General features: G+C 45.1%; 1 protein-coding gene across 3 annotated transcripts in view; it reads right to left on the minus strand.

Moving 5' to 3' along the window:
* LOC308329979 (AT-rich interactive domain-containing protein 1B-like) overlaps positions 1 to 25,212 on the minus strand; it is a 223,424-nt gene that overhangs the window by 9,643 nt on the left and 188,569 nt on the right. For 2 of the 3 annotated variants that reach the window (XM_080784559.1, XM_080784561.1), the window contains exons 9-18: positions 22,973 to 23,076; positions 20,559 to 20,647; positions 19,244 to 19,393; positions 14,637 to 14,879; positions 13,021 to 13,225; positions 5,399 to 5,540; positions 4,286 to 4,494; positions 1,581 to 1,716; positions 960 to 1,082; positions 755 to 830 (exon numbers count right to left, since the gene is read on the minus strand). In XM_080784559.1, coding sequence (XP_080640685.1) covers positions 755 to 830; positions 960 to 1,082; positions 1,581 to 1,716; positions 4,286 to 4,494; positions 5,399 to 5,540; positions 13,021 to 13,225; positions 14,637 to 14,879; positions 19,244 to 19,393; positions 20,559 to 20,647; positions 22,973 to 23,076 — 1,477 coding nt within the window. The remainder of the gene's footprint in view (positions 1 to 754; positions 831 to 959; positions 1,083 to 1,580; positions 1,717 to 4,285; positions 4,495 to 5,398; positions 5,541 to 13,020; positions 13,226 to 14,636; positions 14,880 to 19,243; positions 19,394 to 20,558; positions 20,648 to 22,972; positions 23,077 to 25,212) is intronic. The other variant, XM_080784560.1, reaches the window with a different exon arrangement.

Raw genomic sequence — 25,212 nt, forward strand, 5'->3', positions numbered from 1 at the left:
CTGAGAGAAAACGCTAATGTTACTGCTACTGAATTAGTTACATTTTCGCTAGAAGCAGACTGTATCATATGAGTGACTGACTGTCAGAGACACCTCCCCGACAATAACGCAGAGACATCTTGTTTATTTTTGGACCACAACGCTTATTAAGATGAGCCCATGTTATTCTCCATAGAGAAATTACTTCCACGAACCAGGGGAATCGAAGGGATGAGTGAGTTACGTCAGGACTTTGGTGCTCTATAGCAGATTTATACAAGGGCACAACGCATTGCAACATGCGTTGTGACTTGTGTGAGCTTGTCGATCAGTTACTTTCAGCAGAGATTTTGGTGTAGAGGGAAAAAAAGGAGCAACCTAGAGCAATGGTTCTCAAACTTAACATTTTCAAGGACTTATCTCTGGCAGTATACAAAAGGAACCAAATGGACCCTGACGGGTCAGAGTTGCAGACTGGTAAAGGTCCATTTAGAACCTTGGCGAGGAACCTTGAGGTGGTTCCTCGCCAATATGACCCCCCCAGTCAAAAAAAACAAATTGTGTTTGAAATAGACACTCATGCCCTAAGGATGAATACAAAATGAATATCAACATCCTAATACTGTCCAATAATTAGATAGGGAGGGGGGTGAGATTATGACAGGCAATTTCTGCTGTCAGACCAGAAACCTAACACGTTAGCTCAGGCTATGAAAACAGAGAAGTCACCAGTATACAGCCCTGAAGGACTCCGTGGTTAAAAGGCATTAGTCACCTGCTGCTGTGGGTACATGCCAGAGGGGTGCATTCCATACGGCATGGCTGGATACTGCTGGCTGTAGCCGTCATGTCTGCAACAGGAAGGACATGAAGAAGAGGAGATTCAAATAACAATATACAGTAAGTGGTACACTCACAGTAACAAAGACACGCAACGGGCGCACGCACACACGCGCGGACATGCGCACGGACACACGCACCTCTGCTGTGCGGGGTATCTGTTGGGCGAATACATGCTGCTCTCACTGTTGGAAGGACCCATGTTGTTCTGGCTCCCCGGGGGGCCCATGCCGCCCCCCTCCATGCCCATCACGTGGTCTGGTCTGCATGAGACAAAAAACACACAGAACTTACTGCACACCATATTTTAACTTTTTAACTCTTTCTTTCATAATATGAATGCCCTGCTTTATCATACATGCAGCGTCACACGAAACTTCGCAGGCATCAAACGTGGCAGATCTACAAGCTAGAAACGTTGGCACGAATCAATTTGCTTTGAGCTTGTTGTACTTTTGCCGTTTTTGAATTTGAATCCTGAAAAGTGATACACCCCGGGTTTCCACCACAATTTTGAGGTATACATACTTTACTTGAGTATTTCCAATACTATTTATTGTACTTTTACTATAACTATATATATTCTGAAAACTTTTACTTTTACTAGTTACTTTGTAGATTGTGATTATTATTAGAAAAACGAACCACTTCAGCTCTATATACATTTCGGCCATTTGAAAATAGTCTAGAAATCTACAATAATCTACAAGCTCACAAGCTCCACCACTGTGTGCCCATACATACATACATACATACTGTACCTCCTGTCATAGCCTGGCCCGTACGGCGGGTAGTGGGAGCGCTGGCCCATGCCCAGGGCAGACGGAGGGCGACTGTACATCTCCTGCATGCCACCGCTGGGCATCTGGCCTGGCATGTAGGGCTCTGCTGCTGCCACTGAGGAGAGGGCACAGAGGTTACACACATCTCAGGAGAATGGCCCGACATATGGGGACAAATTATACGCAAACAAAAAGCCAAATGGGTAAGAAAGAATGAAACTTTTGGAATTTTTTAACATCTGTCATGGTTATTGCAAATGGTTTTGACCTGAATATGATCGGGGTGACGCGATTTCTCTAAATCCAATTCAATGTGACCAGGGGTCATCACCATGCTAGCATCGGAAACCCAGACGCTTTTATTTCCAAGGAGAGAAATGGGACCGAGTCCACTTCAATTCGGCATAGAATAGCACAAACGTTGATCACTCTCTGCTGATTTCTGATTTCTTGACGCATTCACATACACACGCACACCCTCTCTCTCTCTGTCGCTCTAATGAATTAGTCTCATGTTGCGCAGCTGTGTCTAGATTCTCCTGGCGGATCCTGCCGGGAGCTGCCTCTGCCATAGAAAGCATAGGTGGACCCCAGTCCATCACCTTGCTGACTTGTGGTGGACATTTTGGTCAAAATTACATTTTTGCCACGGACAATAATATGACAAGAAACACATGAAGAGCTAGCTAGCCCTGAATGAACATAACAGGTCTGTAACTCTGAGTGTATGGGTGCATTTGTACACTCTCAGAGTTAAGGAGGTCCCTGCAAATAAAACATTTTTGGACTGCTAATCTTCCATATAGTGTCATAGTAAATAAGTGTCATATATATATATATTCTGAAGAAAACCTGGAGACTTGACATTCAGTAATTGGGTCTCAAAATTGGGCTCAAAATACGGACGTTATAATGGTTTGTAAAAAAGAAAATCTAAGATTTCCCACGGACCATTGGATTTGTGTACGGACATAATGATGATATTTTGATTTTAAGAACACAAATCTACATCACACATTATAATCCTGATTCAGTTAAGATACTCAAATGTGGGTAACATACCCTTCTGACATGTAACTGCAGTGAGCACTCTTCACATTAAACTGCACGACATTTAGGCAATTGATGGCAAATATTCGCTGTTTTTTCTGACTTCTATCATTTTTTGTGACACCCCCAATACATATAATAAACTCATGTGACCCTAAGATAAGGTCTGTTTTATTTGAACCATTTCTTGAGAATAAAGTGCTGTCCAATAGCAGACTTTGGTTTAACCACCGGGTGGCAGCATTCCCCTACAAATCGCTGCATCTTGTTTTGACCCTGATCAAGCCTATTGTTCTGAGACAGAGGCTGTTGTTATGCAGCTAACATCCGTGTGATGCTGCTGCATTAGGCTCAGCATTCAGAGGAGCCGTCATCCTTCAGAAAGCAGCTACTGTTTGTTCTGAAGACTAAAGCGCATCGGCTGGCCAAAGCAGACGCCTCACAGCGGGCAGCAAAGGATGAGAGGTTGAACGTATAAAAAAAGATAACAAATGAAGAGAAAGGAAGAAAGTAATCAACAAAAAGAGAACAGCCGTCTTCCAGAATAGCAAATGCATGTGATTGACCAAACAAGCACTGATGTTCTCTCAGACCAAATATAAACACGCAAGTAAGCACACAACGCTCGTGTATGCACACACACACGCACGTGCAAAATCAAGTGATGAAATGGTCAACTTCTCTTTCAAAGAGGGTTTGTGCAAATTCAATTACGTATACATTCTATATAAATGTGTGTGTGTGCAATGCATGAGTGTGTGTATGCCCGGTTCTTTGCCCAAATAATGTATAGTCATGTCAGAGTGCCTCCACTGGTTATTATGGTTAGTACTGGTTTTATATGATTGACACAAATGTCTAGTGTATGTGTCTAGTGTGTCAAATGTCTAGACGGTAAATGGTGCATTTATATAGTGCCTGTATCCAAGGCGCTTTACATAGATTGTGCATTATATTACATTCACCCATTCACACCCTGATGGTGGCAGAAACAATGCAAGGCACCAACCAGCACATCAGGAGCAATTAGGGGTTCAGTGTCTTGTTCAAGGACACTTTGACACTAACTCTGGGGGAGCCCGAGTTCGAACTGGCAACCTTGCGGTTACCATCCGGCCACTCTACCCCTGAGCCACTGCCGCCCGTCTAGTGTGTCAAAATGTCAAATGTCTAGTATATTACATCAGGGAGTCTAGAAAAGCGGGATAACTTGTGGGAGGCAACAGTCTGGCTGCTGAAGTAGTGTCAGACAGACAGGCAGGCAGGCTGGCAGGGCGTCTAGGGCCCAAACCTTTTAAGTCGAGCCCAAACTAGTGAAACCCAAACTAGTGAAAATAGCACAACGCGGTGCGAAGAGCTCATATATATCGGCTATTTTCACTACTTCTGCGTCTTGGAAAGTCTGGTGGTGACGTCTTCTCTTGAATCTAGGGGGACGCGTTCTAGTGTGCACGCACATGCACCGTTCCGTTCCGTCCCTGCGCGTGCTCGTCCAGAAATCACTGGTATTGCGGCGTGGTACTGCGTTCTACGAGCATGACACCACTGGTCCCGACCCACTGTTTGGGAAGCGGTGGTCTTCTAGGGAACACCACACATACAGTAGCTGCTGCATGGTTGGAGGTCACACTCACTCTTCCTCATGCCAGCGAAGGGGTCCTTGGCGTCGTACTGCTGCATCCTCATCATCATGTCGGCGGGCATGATGCCCAGACTGCCCTGCTGCTGCTGCTGGTACGCTGCTGCTGCCGACGGCACCGCAGGCCCCCCCGCGGCACCACACCGCTTCTGGAAGGCCGGGTCACTCACCTCCGAGAACGGGTCCTGTATACTGACACTGGACCTGGGAGAGAGAGAGAGAGAGAGAGAGAGAGACGGAGAGAGAGATACAGAGAGACACACAGTTAAAGGTATATTCAGTGATTTCACTTAATTCAGTGGCGCACTATGATGATCTGCTATTGTAGATCATCTTGTAGATCTGCTATTTTTGAAAAATCTTGAAAATGTCGCGCAAATCTTTGAATATACCGGTATATTCTTTCAGGGTGAACGTTTTTAACTGAAATCTTTGATTCTGGAGGGTCCCTGGAACAACATATATTCAGATGGGGGTTGGCGGCCAATTATATATAATTTCTGGGGTCCTTGACATGAAATATTGAGCACTACTGATATAGAAACATGGGTATTTCAGAAAACTGTCAGGATTTAGAAGACATATTTTAAATTTCGACTTCAGGCCTAAATGGGTTTAGGCCTATTCATACTCTGAGGTGGTCACCTCATCAGGACAAGTACTACTCAGTACTACTCACGCCTCGACTACTGCAACTCCCTTTACTCATGTCTTTCAATTGGTCCAGAACGCAGCAGCCCGACTCCTAACAGGGGCAAGAAAGTTTGACCATATTACCCCTATGCTGGCCTCCCTCCACTGGTTACCAATCTCATTCAGAATTGATTTTAAGATTCTGCTCTTCACATTCAAGGCCTCGACCGGCCTTGCTCCATCCTACATCTCCGATCTACTCGTTCCCTATGAGCCTGCCCGCGAGCTGAGATCCTCAGGCAAGGCTGTACTTACCATTAAAACTTGTGTACGACTTTTGTACTTTTGTACTTTTACTTGTAACAATGTACAGTACTTCTACATTGCAGTACTGATACTTTTACAAAACCTGAGTACTTTTTCCACCACTGATCAATGCAAAGTACACAGTATGATGGAGGAACAATGCTGCCACCTGTTGGGGAGCAGCGGTGTGACTTGTCCCAGGGGAGTGGTGGCCGGGGTGGGGGGCTTCAGGTCCCCCGCTGCCTCTGTTGTGGAGCTGCTGCCTGATGACTGAGGCGTCTGAGGACCCTGGAGAGAGCCCCCCGAGTGGGCTGAGAGAGAGACACAGACAGAGACAGAGAGAGAGAGAGAGAGAGAGAGAGAGAGAGAGACACAGAGAGACAGAGAGACAGAGATAGAGAGAGAGAGGGGGGGGTGAGAGAGTCGTTACTAGGCCTGGTCCGTGACTATATGTCTACAAAGAAAAAAACATTGATAAACACGACAGTTGATGAAAGAGACAAAGACAGACACACAGAGAGAGAGAGGTAGATTGACAGAGAGACAGAGAGATTGACAGAGTGGACAAAAAAGCAGAGAGGAGCGAGAAAGAGAGAACAGGAGAAGGAGGAGATAGTAGTTACAGATACTAGCTTTGGTCCATGACTATGTGTATAAAGGGGGGAAAAGGAATTGAGAGAGACAAAGACAGAGAGAGAGAGAGAGAGAGAGAGAGACAGACAGACAAAGACAGAGAGAGAGAGAGAGAGAGAGAGAGAGAGAGAGAGGGGGGTGGGAGGCAAACACCCCAGGTGGAGACAGTAAAAGATAGTTGTCTGGATGAGACTTGACACATGCTGGAAGCAGCAGCTTGTGTAGTTGTGTGTAGTTGTGTGTAGTTGTGTGCTGCGTGCTGCAGAGCACTGTTCTGGTTCTGTACCGAGGAGCATGCCGTACAACCATTACTGTACACTATACAGAACACAGCCCAGCACTGCAGACTAAATGTTCTGGGCTGCTAAAAAGGGACAAGAGAGGAGCGTAATGGGACAAGCTAGAGCGAGCTAGTGGTTCCCAAACTTTTGTAGTTCAACACTGAGAAAAGAACTGAGACGTTTGCCCGGAGGCCGGGACCAAAGCTGATCTACAGCCAATCCTAGATCTGCTATTTTCACTACTTCTTAAACTTTTTTTTCCTAGTTCATGAAATTTCTGTCTTTGATTACTTCATGAAGTTACTGGGGGAAAAAAGAAATTAATTCGTGAAAATGGTTGCTTTTTTGAAAATATCTTTGAAATAACAATAATAATAATAATTAAAAACAAAACGTAGGGAACCAAAAATAAAGGGACCCATCAAAATGTGTCCGTGACCCACAATTGGGTCCCGAACCAGTGTTTTGGAAACCAGTGAGCTAGAGGGTGAGAGAGAGAGAGAGAGAGAGAGAGAGAGAGAGAGAGAGAGAGAGATAGAGAGAGGTGTGTGTTTCTAAAGAGGGAATAAATAGAAACTCTGGTGGGTTTATTTGGCAGCCGTTGGAAGAAGATATTTTTCGTTTGAGGATATTCCATGAACTGTGTGGTTCACAGGGAGGACTACCACCAGGGGGCACTGTTTAATTTGCAGCACATGAGGTGAATGTATGTATGGTATGTCTGCCTGACATACCATAATCAGAGTAAGCTGATAAGAGAGTGGCGACACGCTTTGATCTCGCGGCAAAGCGGAGTGCTATGGTCTAGTTCCAAACATTGGAACTATCCCATTGAGATAGAATGATCACTTCCGCATTCCATTGTTACAATGGGAGTCAATGCTAGTGTTGCCACTCTCTTACTAGATTACTCTGACCAGAATGTAATTATGCACTGGCCTGGAAACCAGACCAATCTGCCAGAGCAAACAAAACAAAACAAAAACAGAAACAGTTTTGCACAGGGGATTCCCAGACCTTTTCAGCTGAAACCCCCCCAAATAAATATTTTGTTGTCTCCTCTGGGCCCTTAAACAAAAACAGTGAAATCTATCTTCAGTCTGAAAAAAAAACATATCTCCCACACTGGCCATAATAATGAATGTCCACTCCAGAGACAAATACATTCAGATTCATTTGGGGGTCCTTGACGTGAACATTCTTTTAGGACAACTGGTTTAAACAACATTAGCATTGGAAGCAAGCCCAAATAAGCAACTATACACTTTGGAAACAAGCCCAGAAAAACGCAAACTACCAATGTTTACAAGTGACTTTACAGGAAAAGCAAGACCTAAGTTTCTTATAATAAGCAGACCGGTTACAAGGTGGTGTGGTACCCAGGAGGAGAGGAACAGAAGAATTCTCAAAGGCACGATTGAAACTGAAAGGGGGAAAAGGTGCATTGTTCCAGTTCGAGTGAGGAGAATGTTTGAGGTGTTCTTTATTGGGTATTAGAGAAGGCTTATTTTTGAGTGGTGCAACCACTCCCTTACGGAGCTACAGTATGGGTGGGTGGCTGCCTGGCTGGCTGGCTGGCTGGGTATGAGCACGAAAACAGCATGGCTGTTTTTCACCACCTGTGCGCAACCTAACAGACACACAAACACACGCACATATTAACTGTATATATGATGATTTCGGGTGTGCCAGTACAGTACAGTGACAGTACAGTACAGTACAGTGGAGCGGCTCGCCGGAATCGGGCCGGCAGCCTGGGTGCGTTCCTGTGGGTCAGTACAGTGACAGTACAGTACAGTACAGTACAGTACAGTACAGTAGAGGGTACAGTAGAGGGACCCCCACACGGTAACTCTGTTATTTCTCAACCGTTTCGGACGCGGGGCGGCTCGCCGGAATCGGGTCGGCACCCTGGGTGCGTTCCTGTGGGTCTAGCTCCCCCCACCCACCGCACCCCCACACAGGTGTGATTTTTCTTTTCTCTGGCCAGAATGTTATTGTCATGTGCCTGATTGTCCGGGGGGGATAGAAGCTATTTGGCACTGCACGGCCAGTGGCTACAGAACCACGTTCCATGAGGAACAGCCCATGGGCGTAGTAACTTCGTTCTTTGATGATTTTGGCCAGCTTTTCTGACACATCCATTGTACGTATGAATCTTAAAGCTGCACTATGTTACTTTCCTCTTCTACCCCGGATTTGAATCTGGTTTTTGCTCAGCGGATACATTTAATCTGATAAATTCACGTCAGATCCATTTAGATCCATGGTCTAAATGTCTCAATAGAAGAGCGGGGAGACAAAATACAACTGCACCAAAAGTTATAATGCATTAACATACTCAAAATAACACTTTATTCATTAAAAAGAGAGACTCAAGGGTCATGCAAGATACTAATTGCTGATGTGGACACTAATGACATTTGAGTACAACATACTTTTCTCTTTAACATTTGGTATAAGTGTGTTTATATTATATTGCTGTGTTTAGGACTCCCTCGAAAACGAGATGCTCCAAATCCCCAGGGGCTCCTTCCTATTAAAGAACTTCAAAACAAGGAGAAAGAGAGACTAACAAAATGAGCATTTAGTGCAAGAGGCTGACTTAGTGAACAGAGTCTCTGCAGTGCACCACGCCACAGGGGGCGAGAGAGGAGCTTTAAAAATTCATGCTAATTCTGAATTATTCAACGACACCCCTCCCTCGCCCCTACTTCACAGGACGCAGACAGAGAGAGACACACAGAGAGAGAGAGATAGAGAGAGAGAGAGAGAGAGAGAGAGCAAAGACAGGGCACAGGTCATTTGGGATTCTCTACTTTCCAGGATATCCCTTGCACCATCAACTGCATCCGTGCACACATGTGCACACACTGTGCAAGCTCGCACACATGCACGCACGCACACACCACACACAGGCGCGCACGGCAGTGTAAACAGAGTGGGGTTAGCAGAGGTTAAGAGGTTTGCCATTCTTCACACTGACAGGCAGACACATTATACTGTAAGTGTGTGTGTGCTTGTGTGCGAGCGCGTGTGTGTGCGTGTGTGTGCGTGTGCAGCAGCAGCAATAGTAGTAGTAGTAATGATAGCTGTCTGCCTCAGTTGGCTACCAGTAAATTAGTTTTGTGGATGAATGTTGACAGTGAGGTTTTGTTTCTTTTACGAAACCATTAATCAACCCCACCCTCATCCCCTCCTCTCGCCATTGGACAGCTCCCTCAGTGACATCATATCCTGTCAATGCTATACCATTGATTCTCAATTAGGGCAGTCGATTACAACAGTCTATTCCTTTTCTCTCTCTCTCTCTCTCTCTCTCTCTCTCTCTCTCTCTCTCTCTCTCTCTCTCTCTCTCTCTCTCTCTCTCTTTTTTTATTGCTATTATTCTATCAACTGCTTTTTTGATTAGGCTAATTGAATAATCTTGAATCTTGAACTTCAGGATAACTTCCGAAATAGACAATCTACAAGATCACAACGCGAGGGAATTGTGAGCTTGTAGATCACCTAAATTCGGTGAATGAAGTTGAAGTTACAATGGGTTGGTTTGGGAGGGGGGCGGGGCAGATTAAATGCATTTCAATTATCTAAATACTGAATCAAGCAACTTAAAAACTGTCTGGGGTGTTCACGAGTAGATTTATAAGTGAAATATCCCTTTAAATGGTTAAGTACAGCAATAAGTAACACATAGATCTGGGATCTGTTAAGAGATTTAAAAAAAATCACACCCGTGTGAAGTGAGGGGCGCTCTTATCATCAGACACATATTCCGTAAATTCTCCATTCATTGTCAATGGGAATTTAAGATGAAAATCTACATTAATAGCTGAATATAGGAGGGGCTAGCGCCCCTCAAATATCACACTTGTGTGAAGTGAGTGGCGCTCTCATCATCATACATCAACATGTATCGTGCTCAGCCAATCAGCTAAAATGTATAAATTACAAAATTAACTTGAGTTGCAAAACACTCGACAAGAAGCCTGTAGGCCTACAAACTCTCCCTCTGCATGCTGTGGCCTATAGGCTATATATATATATATATATATATATATGATAATGTACAAAAAACGACTTCCATAAAAAGCAGCATGTGTCTTTAGCTCATCTCACGTGGCGTTCCAGTCACGCCGCGCCACCGAGGAGGAGGTGCACGGGGTTCAATTCCCACCAGGGGCCTCAGCCAGTGCTAAAAATGTAGCCAGAGGATATTACCCGCCTGTCAGCTTGACAGCAGCAGCTATAGGCCTGTGTGCATTCAACAGCAGAGGAGGGAGGGAGGGAGGGAGGGAGGGAGCGATCATGGGAATAGGAGAGTACTGGCTTCATATCGCTAGGATTTAGATGCAGTGCCTGAATTATGTCAAGGAGGGTATCACAGCTCCATCGCGGCTGCCCGCCTGCCGGAAAATGAGAGCCTGTGTAAGAGCCGAGGAACTTGTAGAGAGGCCGCTGAATTATGCATGATTAAGTATTATGAGCGAGAGAACCGGTGTAACTACTGTGACTGTGCGCGTGTGTGTGTGTGTGTGTGTGTGTGTGTGTGTGTGTGTGTGTGTGTGTGTGTGTGTGTGTGTGTTATCCAAGAACGAGAGAGTGAGAAAGAAAGAGAGAGAAAGAACGTGCGCGATAGAGAGACAGGGAGATCGAGGGACAGAGAGAGGGAGGGAGGAAGGGAGAGAGAGATGGAGAGAGAGAGAGAGAGGGAGGGAGGTAGTGAGAGAGAGACAGAGAGAGAGAGAGAGAGAGAGAGAGAGAGAGAGAGAGAGAGAGAGAGGGAGAGGGGGAGAGAGAGAGAGAGGGAGAGAGAGTAGTAGAGCAAATGATGGCACAGATGCTCCCTTGCAGCCAGCAGGAGAAGCAATCTGTAGCGTGCGTGTGTGTGTGTGTGTGTGTGTGTGTGTGTGTGTGTGTGTGTGTGTGTGTGTGTGTGTGTGTGTGTGTGTACACGTCAGGTGAAGTGCTCCGCCGTTCTATTTAAAAGCCGGGGTCACTTTTCTCATCACCGCCGCAAATTAGAGACGTGACCTTAACGCTCCCGTCTCTGTCTCTCCTCTCCTCTTCAGCCAGCGGCGCCATAATTGTGCTCAGAGATACGCGTCACGGAAAAGGATGGAGGAAGAAGTTGGCCCGTGGTGGTGCTAAAACACACACAAAACACAACCCTCCTCTCTGTAAGGGTGTAACGACATCGCACCGGAAATTATATTACTTAACCCTCATAACGGTATAATCAAATGAAACCACGCCTGTGGTTTATACGGTACAAGTGGTGAGAATATTGTATCTCACGACGACACCTTAATTACAAAAATGCATCTCTGTGCAAGACCTTGTGGCGTTGTAAGATTTGTGGGTATAATAAAAAACAACAACTGGTGTTCAGTAACGATACATTAATGAAACCTTCTCTCTACTGGATATTGTGTGTTATTAACCGTCTGCTTCTCAAGGCTGAGTGATTCTTCGTCGCGTGGCTGTGCCTCACACCGGAAAGTAGCAGATCTACAAGCTCGCAACGTGCTGTGAGTGACCGTGTTGTGAGCTTGTATCTCGGCTATACTTTCATATACGGCAATAATATTCTCAGTATTACGTATGCTTTTGCTTCCGAGAACATTCCGCTTTTCCGTTATCGAGCTTGCTTTGTTTTGGCCCGTTGTCGTCAAAATCGCTGAGCAAACCCGCACACTGTTGAGTGCAAATATTGATTCAAATGTGTTTTGCACCGTGCTTTATTTGAGCGAAGCGGATTATCTCATAAAAAAAAAAATGACACAGTGTTATCCTGTTGTTCTGACAATGAGAATGAAATCAATGCGTTAAACAAAATGAACAAAAGCCTGCGCCGTTGTTCATTCAATTCTCCGCTGTTGTCGTGATGTGTTGCTTCATAATGTCCCTGGCATTCCCCGCCCGGCTCCAGACAGACAGACAGACAGACAGACAGACAGACAAACACGCAGCAGACTCCTCAGCGCACGGCCGTGGCATGCGGCCACCAGCACACACATCATTGTTTGTGCCTGTTCCTGTGATTACTGCCACCTGTAGACTGATTAGTAAAACACCTGTTGTTGGCGCTGCCAACAGATGGCTGAGGGCCTGACATGTGAAGTCGTCCAGCGTAGGACGGTTCCTGTTTTTTTTTTGTCTTTTTTCCTTTGTCCCAGCCATGCAGTGCACGTATTTTCCTACGTTTACATTTTAAAAAAATCAATTTATTTTATTTGCTACAGTTTCTTGTTTGGATGTGAATAATAATAATAATTATTAGTTATTTTAGTAACAACAGTGCTTCACTTTTGTTTGTGGATTTTGAAATAAAAATCCAATCAAATCCGTTTGATTCATTTAATTTATTGTACTGGTACTGGTTCAAGATAATTAATGTTACACATTATATTGATGTGCTTATTGCCTCACCTGGTGCACTGTATTGTGTTCTTCTGAGCTGTGCTGATGCCAACAGTTGCTGAAAATATTACAAGACCTACATACATATTCTATTGTGTTCAATTCCCCCCTCGACACAATAGTGGTGGTCCCCAGGTTGCTCTAAGTCAAGATGGTGGTCTCTCTGGGTCAAATTCAGTTGGAAAACCACTGCCCTTGATCAAATATATAAGCTCGAGCTTGTCGATCGGATATTTTCAGCATGCAACCAAGTGTAAAATCAGCCATTACAACTCAACCAAGGCAAAAAAAAAAGAAAAATTGGCTCAAAAGACTAAAACGAAATCCCAATTAGCTGTCAAAATCATTAGTGTGTATGGAGGACGGGCGGATGGAGGGGGAGGACGGGTGGAGGACGGGTGAGGGCGGTGTTCCTTACCTGGGGAGGGTGACGGGTGAGGGCGGTGTTCCTTACCTGGGGAGGGTGGCTGGATCTTCACCGTCTTCCTGCCGTCCGCTGCGGCGGTCCCGTCTGGCGGAGGCTCCTCGCCTCGCTCCATCTTGCACTCCAGGGCGAACAGGTACTGGATGTAGTGCTTCTTCAGGGAGCTGGCCGACGTGCTGGAGCAGCCCACGTTCAGACCGCTGGACAGCTCCTTCCACTTCTTGTTCTTGTTCACCTGGTGGTGCATAGAGGTGGGGTTTAACCCATTCTGACCTGAGATCAGATTCTAAAAATGTCTTCTACATCCTGACAGTTTTCATTCTGACCTGAGATCAGATTCTAAAAATGTCTTCTATGTCAGTCACTCTTCGATTTTTCAAAAATAGCAGACCTACAGGCTCCCACCCAAAATGGGTTAGAACTGTGACTCTTTTTGATTACGTCATGGCGGCAAGACTACTGTAACTGTTCAGGAGAGAAAAACTGTTTTCCACCCAAAGACATTAGTAAATAGAACAGACAGACTCTTCACATACTAGAGCATGTCTGAAATAAATGTCAGAGCTGAAATTGAAATATGTAAACAAATGCTTAAACATGTAGCTAGGTGTAATTTTAGAGTCCACAGAACTACTCTATGACATATCTCCAAAACTGGCTGGTCAAACTGAACAACCAATATGTCAATTTGAAGCTATTTGAATCAATGACTTTGCCTCGGTCAGACACGGACACAACTATTACTGTTCAACTGGTGCCTGACAGGGGGGAGTTTCCCCGGTTGGACGTAGCACGTGGAAAGAACACGTTATTCCAACAAGTTCCTTTCCCCTCCATCAGGCGCCCCGGATGGGCAGGGGGAGGCAGTATAGAGACCAGGATTACTGCATGTTTTTTGTGAGGGTATACTACCTATACCCTAGGAGACAGAGGGAGAACATGCAAACTCCACACAGAAAGGCCCTTTTGCCAACCCCACCTAGTCAAGGCCAGAAAGTAGTGTTTTGCCACTCAGTAGGCGTTCCTGCATAACTTCCGGGTATGATGATGATGTCACACGCATACCCTCTATAGGCACTGGAGGAGAGAACACGCCCACAGCATCCCCAGCGGGACTCGAACCCAGGACCTTCTAGCTGTGAGGGGACAGCGCTACCAACTGCGCACCCCCAATTTTTTATATTTTTTATTTTTAAATTTTAGATTTCCTCTTCGGTCCCTGGCACAAAATCTTTTCAAATGGAGCTCTGCGGATAAATCATACTATAATTGCGCCACGTCTCTGGTCAGGCTCTGCCAGTGGGCCTAATGAGGCCAACTCCTTTCACCTGTGCAATTTCCAGCCAATCAGGCTCTGCCAGTGGGCCAAATTGATTGCCAAGTACACTTTTCAGTTTGCATGCAGTCTCTCTTCACACACAGGCAGTGGCACATACACAGATCTCCATGTGGGACACCGGCTGACAGTTAAAACGGGTGCTATGACAACGTATAACATTAGGCTCCCAAGTTGCATCGTTCCCAAGTATAGGCCGGTGGCCGACTGCGATGGGCACGTACAGGTCTAGTACATATAAATCTGGGGTTCCTTAGAATGAAACAGTTTCATGGACCCAGTGGACCCAGTGGTGTGTGTGTGGTCTCACCATGGCCAGGCCTCCTATCTCCCTCACATTCACGTAGAGCCTCCAGAGGTCCAGAGGCTTCTTGCCCACGGAGGGCAGCTGTGTGACGGGCGTGCCCCTCTCCTCCATGAAGGACAGGTAGCGCTCCACCCACACGCGCCTCTCCGGCTCGCCGCCCAGCTCGTACAGCCGCGTGATTCGATCCCCGGAGCTCAGGGAGAGGAGTGAGGAGGAGGAGGAGGAAGAGGAGTTGGGGTTGGCTTTCTGGGAAGAGACATGAGACAGAGAGAGAGTTAACAGGTAAAGTTTAATCCAGAAGCAGAGGAACCACATCCAACGTTGAGGAACCAGAATCTGTTCCATCTCATTTGGAACCATTTCTGGAACCACCCAGACCAGGACCACCATATCAAAAGGGTCCATTTTGTTCCATTTGTACTGTACACTCAGAGTTACAGACCCGTAACGGCCGAGCTACACCTGGCTTTTCAGCATACTTTTGCGTGTATATATACGGCTATACGCACAAACGCATTTATAGATGCAGTCATATTTTAAAGTGCGTGTATGCGGGGCTCGCGTGTGTGCGTTTTACGCGCACACACGCTTGTTGTAGCTCGGCCGTAAGGGTCCATTTGGAACCCCCTCAAGTAACCCAGAGGGTCCCTGGATCTCACTTTGAGAATCACTACAATAATATTTATGCATATGCAACACTGTATGTCATTGTAAAAAAATCACAATGAAGGCCAAAACTATATTGATTTTTTAAAGATATAGGAATAGTTAAAGGGAGCCGTTGAGGAAAAGGACCGTTAAAAGAGGGAATCGTTAATGAACCAGAATCTGAAAAAAATCCTAAAGGATTCCAACTCTGCCAAGGAGGCAGGAAACGACGAACAACCTGAATCCATCTGGGTCACAACTCACAACAGAGGAATTACAATCTTAACACCACTGATAAAATGCTCAAACTTTTTATTGTTATGTTCAACAGCCTTTATCAGATTTTTGTTTTGCATTTACATTAAAGATTAAAAGCTATTTCTTGGGAGTATGTTTTTTTTATGCAGCTGGCACAGTTTTCTATCTATTCTCAGAGTATCAAATGACTGTTGGAGCCACATCAGTTGATTTATCCCACAGAACAACACCTGGCATTATTCCAGTCCAAATAAATCTGTCAGCAGGAAATTACAACATGCCTGTGTTTTAACACATAATACTATCACAGCCTGTGATAGTATTATCACAGCTATTTTCAAAAGATCTTTACACATTTGAGAGAGAACTTGAAATGGGACATTCTGCACAATGAGTACTTATGGTACTTTAAGTACATTCTACATGCAGAATTTCTACTTTTACTTAAGATTTTTGTTTTTTTTACTTTTTTCACCACTGTCCGCATCAAGCCCAAAGAAGGTCTCTGTCTGTCTGTCTCTCTCTCTCTCTCTCTCTCTCTCTCTCTCTGTCAGCTGAAGCTTTCATGAATCCACTTTTGATAAAGAAGGTCGATGACATCAGAAGCGCTTTCTCCCCACCCGATAAATATAACTCACCTACAGCTGGCGCCAACACGCCTGTCATCCTTCCCTTCTCTACCTCCGGATGATGAGGTCCAACAACAGGCCTGTCATCCTTCCCTTCTCTACCTCCAGATGATGAGGTCCAACACGCCTGTCATCCTTCCCTGCTCTACCTCTAGATGATGAGGTCCAACACGCCTGTCATCCTTCCCTTCTCTACCTCCATATGATGAGGTCCAACACGTCTGTCATCCTTCCCTTTCTCTACCTCCATATGATGAGGTCCAACACGCCTGTCATCCTTCCCTTCTCTACCTCCATATGATGAGGTCCAACACGCCTGTCATCCTTCCCTTCTCTACCTCCATATGATGAGGTCCAACAGGCCTGTGATCCTTCCCTTCTCTACCTCCATATGATGAGGTCCAACACGCCTGTCATCCTTCCCTTCTCTACCTCCAGATGATGAGGTCCAACACGCCTGTCATCCTTCCCTTCTCTACCTCCATATGATGAGGTCCAACAGGCCTGTCATCCTTCCCTTCTCTACCTCCATATGATGATGTCCAACACGCCTGTCATCCTTCCCTTCTCTACCTCCATATGATGAGGTCCAACACGTCTGTCATCCTTCCCTTCTCTATCTCCGGATGATGAGGTCCAACACGCCTGTCATCCTTCCCTTCTCTACCTCCATATGATGAGGTCCAACACGTCTGTCATCCTTCCCTTCTCTATCTCCGGATGATGAGGTCCAACACGCCTGTCATCCTTCCCTTCTCTACCTCCATATGATGAGGTCCAACACGCCTGTCATCCTTCCCTTCTCTACCTCCATATGATGAGGTCCAACACGCCTGTCATCCTTCCCTTCTCTATCTCCAGATGATGGTGGAATCCACCAGAACAACCACCCTGTCCTCTATGGGGGTCTAGAGGCCACTACTCCTCTCCTCCTCAATCTCCCAGACCATAAACCCACAATCTATGACCCATTCATTACCAGCATCATCAACACAATTTTTTTTTACAGCCTTTATCAGTATTTAGATTTTTTTTACATTAAATAAAAACTATTTATTGGTAGTATTTTTGTATGCAGTATGCAGCTGGCACAGTTTTCTATCGTCACAACTTTCACAGTATCAAATGACTGTTGTTGGAGCCACATCAGTTGATTTATCCCACAGAACAACACCTGGCATTATTCCAATTCAAATAAATCCGTTAGGAGGAAATTCCAACAAGCCTTTGTTTGAACACATAATTAGACATATACTATCACACTGGAATTACTGTTACAAACACACAAATGTATCAAACAAACTTTCTGTTTGATACAGCCACAGGTTGTAGGTGTGAACATGTGCCAAGTCTTCTCATTAGCCAAAACAATCTCCTCTCTTGTCTCTTCTATCCTCTCCACTCTTCCCTCCCCTGATGATTTCTTCTTCCTCTGCTCCCTCTCCATTAGGTAAGGCAACTAAGTAGATTTAATCTGGTACTTACTTAACACTTTGAGGGCTTTATATTAATATATGACATATACCGAGGCTGCCAGTATTCGCACCTTTGATCCATGAAAATCCGCTTTAAAACACTCCAATTGTTATTGAGCAGACAAAAAAGCCACTTCCGTGATCTGGGTCATAGACAAAGAGCAAAGCGAGCTAAGATTGTCTCTACACAATCGTTCACTTTGCATTTGACTCAGTTTCCCAGAAGCCCCTGCAAGCCGGCGGTTGGTTAATTTATGGTTACATCATCATAATGTGTTCGCCTCGTCACCAGGTCTGCGAAAAAAAAATCTTTTAAATTATTACAAAACGGAGAATTAAACACATAAAACAAATAGCGGCTTTGTTTTATTTCCAAAATACTTTACTTTCTGCATACTTTTACTTTTTACAAGTACGTACAGTAAGTACATTTTGATACCAATAATGTTGTACTTAAAGTACTCATTGTGCAGAATGTCCCATTTCAAGTTCTCAAATGTTTTCTCTGCCCTCTCTCCTCTACCTGTCCAGTCATCCTTCCCTTCTCTATCTCCAGATGATGAGGTCCCCCACCAGAACAACCAACCTGTCCTCTAGACCCCCATCCAGACACTCCTCCTCAATCTCCCAGACCATAAGCCCATGATCATTACCAGCATCATCAACACATCCATAACCTCAGACTGCGTCACATCGGACTCCAATTCAGCGCAGAGTTATACTCCACTGCTCCTGTAGAAACCCGACTCCTCCGCCGTCAAGAACTGCAGTGCAGACCGGCCGGTATCTTCCTCGCTTTCCAAGTTTTTAAGCCAGCTTTCTCTCCATGTCACACGGAAAAAGGATCCTAACCGGTGCAGGATTCAAGCCAGCCCACTCTTTGGAAACTTCATATTTCCGAAACTGTTACTTTTCAGGATTAAAAAAGAAGAAGCTGAAAACACGTCCTTGGGTGGGCCTTCACTAAGAAAACACGTGGGTGGGCCTTCGCTAAGCCCCGCCCACTCCACTCTGCCAGTGGCACCCATTGAGATGCATGATAAATATTGGTATAATTAATCTGTCATTTCAGTAGCAAGAGCTTCAAAATGTCTTCTAAATCTAGTCAACGAGGCCTGCAGTAGGCTATGCATTGGAAAAATGTGCATGACATTATTTCAATAAACTAGAAATACAAGAAAATGTTAAGAGGGAGAAACAGTATCACACTCAATCAACTTTAACGTCCGACAGCCAGGAGTTTTCATGTAATGCACGGTAAGACTACGGTGATTAGTATTATTGCCAACAGCTGTGTATGTGTTCAACAACACAGCCATGCAAAAATAACATTGACAGCTATGAGGTGACGAAAGCTTTCACAGCTTAGCAACGCTTGCTAAACGATTTGGATTGGCATTGGACAATGGCTTTTGTGGTGGGGTTTAGTTTAGCAAAGGGTCCATTACATACCACAATGCATTCAAATGATGAACTCTGACTGGAGACTATAGGGAGCCTAGGAGATATAGGTGGGGTTATTGAGTCTAATGATCATTACAATGTCAAACAAACAAATGTCATTCCCCCCTCCCTCTCTCTCTCCATCCATCCATCTTACAGGGCTGGAGGGGGTGGTCTTCAGGGGCCATGGGGGGCTGCTGATGCTGTCACTGTCGTCCCCATGGTAGGAGGACAGGCTGGCAGGGCTGGGAGACAGAGGGGACGGGGTGGCAGCCTGGGAGACACCAAGCAGGCTGTTATAACCATCCTGAAGGAATGGGAGGGAGAGAGGTGGGGGAAAGAAAACAGATTGAAACAATTCCAAACCTGGCAGTGAAGAGTGTCTGTCCTTTCATGTCTGATAAACCTTATTTGAATTTGAAATTCAATTTGCAGAGAGGTGTGTGTGTGTGTGTGTGTGTGTGTGTGTGTGTGTGCGCGCGCATGCACATACACACGTGCGTGTGTTGTGCTGATTAGCATCAACCCCCTGCTGTTTACTACCTGGACACAAATCAGTACTGAGATCAGCACTCAAACACCTGCAGCCGGCACAAATGCGTGCGTGCGTGCGCCAGAAATAGATAGATCTTGATAGAGCTCAGGGTACATCAACTAGCACAGAAAAGCTGTGTTGTAGTAACCAGCAGTTAGCTCAGTGTGATGAGTGGCTGTGCTAGTGATCCACAGGTCCATGGTTCAAATCCCACATTAGTCATGTGGCTCTGTGGTACTTTGCTTTGCACAGACAACTTCAAAGCAGCACAGAAATTCCCCATGATTGTGTGCCTCAGTGCCCCAACGGATAAGTCAATTGATATCCGTAGTATACATACGTAGTATAGTAGAAGTGTGCCGGTTCAAACCGGCAAAGACTCATGTCTTTACTTTCAAGACCGATTTCAGAAGAAGAAAACAAACAAAAAAGCAGTGTGAATTGTCTGGAACCAGTGGCACAGTGTGTTAGAACGCTGCCACATGATCGGGAGATGGTGGGTTCAAACCCGACTCAAGTATTTACTTTCAAGACCGATTTCAGAAGAAGAAAACAAACGCTGTGTAGTAGTATCCAGCAGTTAGCTCAGTGTGATGAGAAGCTGTCCTTGGGAGCTACTGACTGACTGACTGATTATTGACTGACTGTTTACTGGCTGACTGACTGACTGACTGACTGTCTGACAAAAAGGGAATTGGAGGGAGAGATGTGTAGCACAGGAGAGAGAGAGATGTTGTATTGGTTGTTGTGTTGAGTGTTGTTACTGAGCCAATGTGTGTTGGTGCGTGCGTGCTTGCTTGCGTACATGCTGTTGCTGACACAACATGCGTTGCTCAGATTAGATTGCTTCATCAGTGGAATGAGACCTGCCCCCAAAACAACAACAACAACAACAACATAAATTGTGTTTGTGGTGTTTTATGGTGTGGTTGTGTACCTTGGGTTTGTGAGGTTCATGGGTGGAGCTGTTCTCATCCTTGCCGTCGGTCTTGGCTTTTCCGTCTGTGATCATCATCATTCCATCTGCTGACAATCAAACACACACACACACACACACACACACACACACACACACACACACACACACACACACACACACACAGTGAAACAGTCACTGAATGACTGCTACCACCAATAGTGAAACAGTCACTGAATCACTGCTACCACCAATAGTGAAACAGTCACTGAATCACTGCTACCACCAATAGTGAAACAGTCACTGAATCACTGCTACCACCAATAGTGAAACAGTCACTGAATGACTACTACCACCAATAGTGAAACAGTCACTGAATCACTGCTACCACCAATAGTGAAACAGTCACTGACTGACTGCTACCACCAATAGTGAAACAGTTACTGACTGACTGTCACTGACAACAGAACAAAAAACTCTCCAAACATAAACGTTATCAATGTGATCTTGAACTGACCACCGAAATAACGTTTCTTTAATCTCAGACTTTTTTATTTTTTTTAAATAACTGAACGCCCTACTCGCTCATACTACAGTACATAGTCACTAATAGTAGCAGATCCACAAGCTCGAGATCCTTGAGCTTGTCGATCTGCTACTTTTGCTATCTTTGAATTTGAATCCTGAAAAGTAACAGTTTTGGACATATGAGGTTTCCACCCGACAGAGACGATAATGTTCCTGTCATTTGTCCCAAAGCAGAATGGAGAGTTAGCGGCTTTACGTCCCTGTGTTTCAATGTATATTTTTGTACTCATCTAAGAGTCATGAAGAGAATGACGTGAACAAAAGCGTATATAGTAGAAGGATGTGTCTGTCACACAAAATGTGAAGCATGACGCTGAACAGGGAAGAGAAAGAGCGATAGAGATAGATAGAAAGAGAGAGAGAGAGAGAGAGAGAGATTAAGATATAAAGAGAGACAGAGATAATCAATGTGGTTTTGAATTGAACACCAGAATAGCCACCAAGATATTCATACCAATGCAGAGTGTAGCGTTAACTGCTTTATGTCCTTGTCTTTTCGATCCATTTTGCTCGTCTAAACTTTGTAAAAATGATTGACGCACACAGGAGAGTCCCTTGTGAAGGGTATGTGTGTGTGTGTGTGTGTGTGTGTGTGTGTGTGTGTGTGTGTGTGTCAGAAGGACAAAGTTGGACAAAGTGAAACGCTTTCGTCTCTCTGGAGGTGAAACTCAATATTTTCCCTCCTAGCTTTCGCCTCAAACCATGAAAGAACCACGGTGTGACTGAGGAAGATTATAAAGATGCAGCGGCTTAAGGAACAAAGTTACTGTACAACCTTGTTCGCTTGAAAAAAATATATCTATATCATCTAGTTTCTTTTCACTCAAACAACATCATTCAATGGCGACCAGAGTTTGCCAAAAAAATCAAACAAAAAAAACATTGAAGCCTCAAAAAGTAGCCCTAATTGAAAAAAAAAGAAAGAAAGCTAAAGAAAAGAAACCAACGGCTGGTTTAAGAATTCGGTGCATACTTTATGACTCTGCCAAATATGTCTTATTAAGAAATGCACGGGGTCCTTCCATACAAGGTTCCCCCATTCGCTTTTCCCTCGTGGGTTGCAATGTGGTAGGAAAGTGAATGGATTTTTTTCTTCTTTTTACTGCACCCAGGGATAAACCGAGATGAGTTTTGAAGAACCTTGGTGCTCCAATTTGTTTGAAGTTCCCCAAATGTCATGAAGATGCACATTTGTTGTTGTTTTGGAGGGCGGTTGAAAGCGTGATGCCTAATTTATGCTCTGTCGTGTGACGGTGTCGCGTGCCGGAAATAGACGATACACATAAGCTCACTTTTTCAATGGCGTGGTATCGTCACACAACAAAGTATAAAGCTTGTATCTGCTATATTTGGTGAAGAGACATGGTGTACTGCAGGCCGTAAAAAGAACGTGCCAAGTAGTGACTGTGCAAGTGGCTTTGATACATTCCAAATATGAGACCAAATTTGACTGAGAGTGCAACCTCCAGCTTTTTTTTTGCCAATTTGGAGCTTGTGATTCTGTTACATTTGATGTTTTTGTGTGATGCAGTAGTAGTAGGGCATTCATTTACCAAAAAATACAATATGGAGTTAGAGATGGAAAAACACAAAAAGTTAGAAAATGCCATGTGTTTCTTAGTTTTAATTGCTTTTATTTGAAAATTGGTTTGGCAAAGTATACTGTACTGTTTCCTCATTGAATTTAATTGAGGGGAGGGGAGAAAGAGAGAGAGAAAGAGAGAGAGAGAGAGAGAGAGAGAGAGAGAGAGAGAGAGATTCTTCCCCCAAACATGTCTGATTGGATTTCCAATAACAAATAAACTGAATAAAGGCACAATACGTATTTAGTGTAGGCCAGACATTACCTGCATGTGCCATGTTGTAGGGTGCTCCTGCTGGCTGACTGTAGGGGGCGCCAGTACCCGTGGAGCCCGCCTGGGTCATACTGGCACCTGGATAGCTGCCCTGCCTATCACGCACGCACGCAAGCACACACGCACGCGCACGCACGCGCACACGCACACGCACACACACGCACACACACACACACACACACACACACACACACACACACACACACACACACACACACACACACACACACACACACACACACACATGGAGACATGGGTAAAAGATTATCACAATACAGAGAATTAAGTGTCTGTGATTGGCTGCAGGCTATATAGAAGTTACATTGAAAAGCAAGGTGCATAATCGAGAGAGAGGGGGGTGGATGGATGTGTGTGTGCGTGTGTGTGAGTGTGCGTGTGCACTGTGTGCGAGCACCCGCGCGTGTGTGAATGTATGCGTGTGCACGTGCGTGATACAAATAAAAAAAGTGAGAATAATAGCAATTTCTCACATTGTGCACTCATTCACATCAGCAGTTTCAAGCAAAGAACACTAGGTGTAGAGGGAAAACAGGAGCGAACCTAGCATAGTACCCTGGGAGACTCCGTTCAGTGGTTTAAGAGGTTGTATTCTCGTTCGCACGCACGCACGCACACACACATGCACACACGGCACACGCACACACACAAACGTAATACCTCATGCTGGAAGCGGTACACATACATAGCCTTGGAGGCGGGGTGGGTTTGGTAAACTGCCCTGTAATCTCATCTCACAGACATAATGAGTCACAGAGTACATATGTAATCCCTCTACGAGGGCCTGGCACCGAGACAACACACCAAATCCTCCAGCTCTCATCATCTGGCCCCGTTTCCCCAGAATAGGCAATCTGTACCCGTCCAGTACCACGTTCTGTTGTTGCTGGGGATAACTGGGGATGCAACAGTTATAAACCGGGATGCGTACTAAGATTAGACCCGCTAACAGTCCGACATGCGGAAACAAGGGTTTCTGACTACCGCTCGAACTGCGCTGCTCCCGTTATGTTTAGGTTAGGGTTAGGGATAGGTTGACTGGTCTGACCAATGACTAGACTAAGCTAACCAAACTATGGTAATCAACATAAGTAGAAATTCAGTAGGTAATCAACGTAAGTAGAAAGTCAGTAAGCCTTTTCGAGCCATGGTTTTTAAGGTAAACCACAGCAATGCAACTCATTGAGTTACCATGAGTTGCATTGCTGTGGTCTACCTTAAAAAAATGTTTTGTCCGACCCTTTAGTGTGGTTTGGGCTTAATTAGACAACTGAAATGGTATTGTCAGAGCATTTCATTTCCGTGTTGTAACGTGCTCTCTAATGAAACAGTGACAGTGCAACGTCTCAGCCCATCACACACCAACGAGGGCCAGCTGCACAGGAGCTCGCTTCTCCAACCTCCAGACCACGCAGTCAGATGCAGCGAGGATTTTGTGTGACATTGGCGAGTACCGTGAACCAAAACAACCACACACTCCTATATGGGTGCCGAAACAGAAATGCGTTTATGAATGGCAAACGATTCCATCTATACTAGCCTACTGTACCTCGTTCACCCAATATAGTCCCATGTCTCCATTTGAACAACAACAACAACAACAAGACAGCAACTCTCCAGTGAATAGTGGAATATGTGAATCAACAGAAGCAGAATCGTGGTGGTGGTCTGGGCTTCTCCTCCCGCTATAATTAATTCATGTCATAAAAAAGCTCATTAGGAAGCACTTGATAGACCCCCCGCCCCCCCAACCCCCCGCACAGTGTTTAATCACACTTAATATATCGCTGTTGTCGGGCAGAAACCTCCTATCTACAATCTTCTGGTGTTTTTTTTCTTTCTTTTTGTAAACCTTATTGATCATACAACAAGCACGCACACGCACACACCCCCCCCCCCACACACACACACACACACACACACACACAGACACCTGCCTCGGGCAACTTTATGCCAGAGAAACAACGACAACTACAAAACAACAACACATACAGCATCTTGTTGCTGCAGATATACTGTATATATGAATCACACACACACACAGTCACATACAGCGAGAGAGAGAGAGTTATATGTGTGCGCTGTAGAGACAGACAGAGGAGCAGAGAGAGTATGGAGTAGATCAGCTGGAGACCATGAATTATAAATGGATCCAATCTGCTCACCAAGCCTCTCCGAGCTCCTGACGGCCAAGCTACACCGGGCATGTGTGC

Source organism: Protomyctophum bolini (assembly GCF_963924005.1).
Source record: "Protomyctophum bolini genome assembly, chromosome: 15".
Taxonomy (NCBI): Eukaryota; Metazoa; Chordata; class Actinopteri; order Myctophiformes; family Myctophidae; genus Protomyctophum; species Protomyctophum bolini.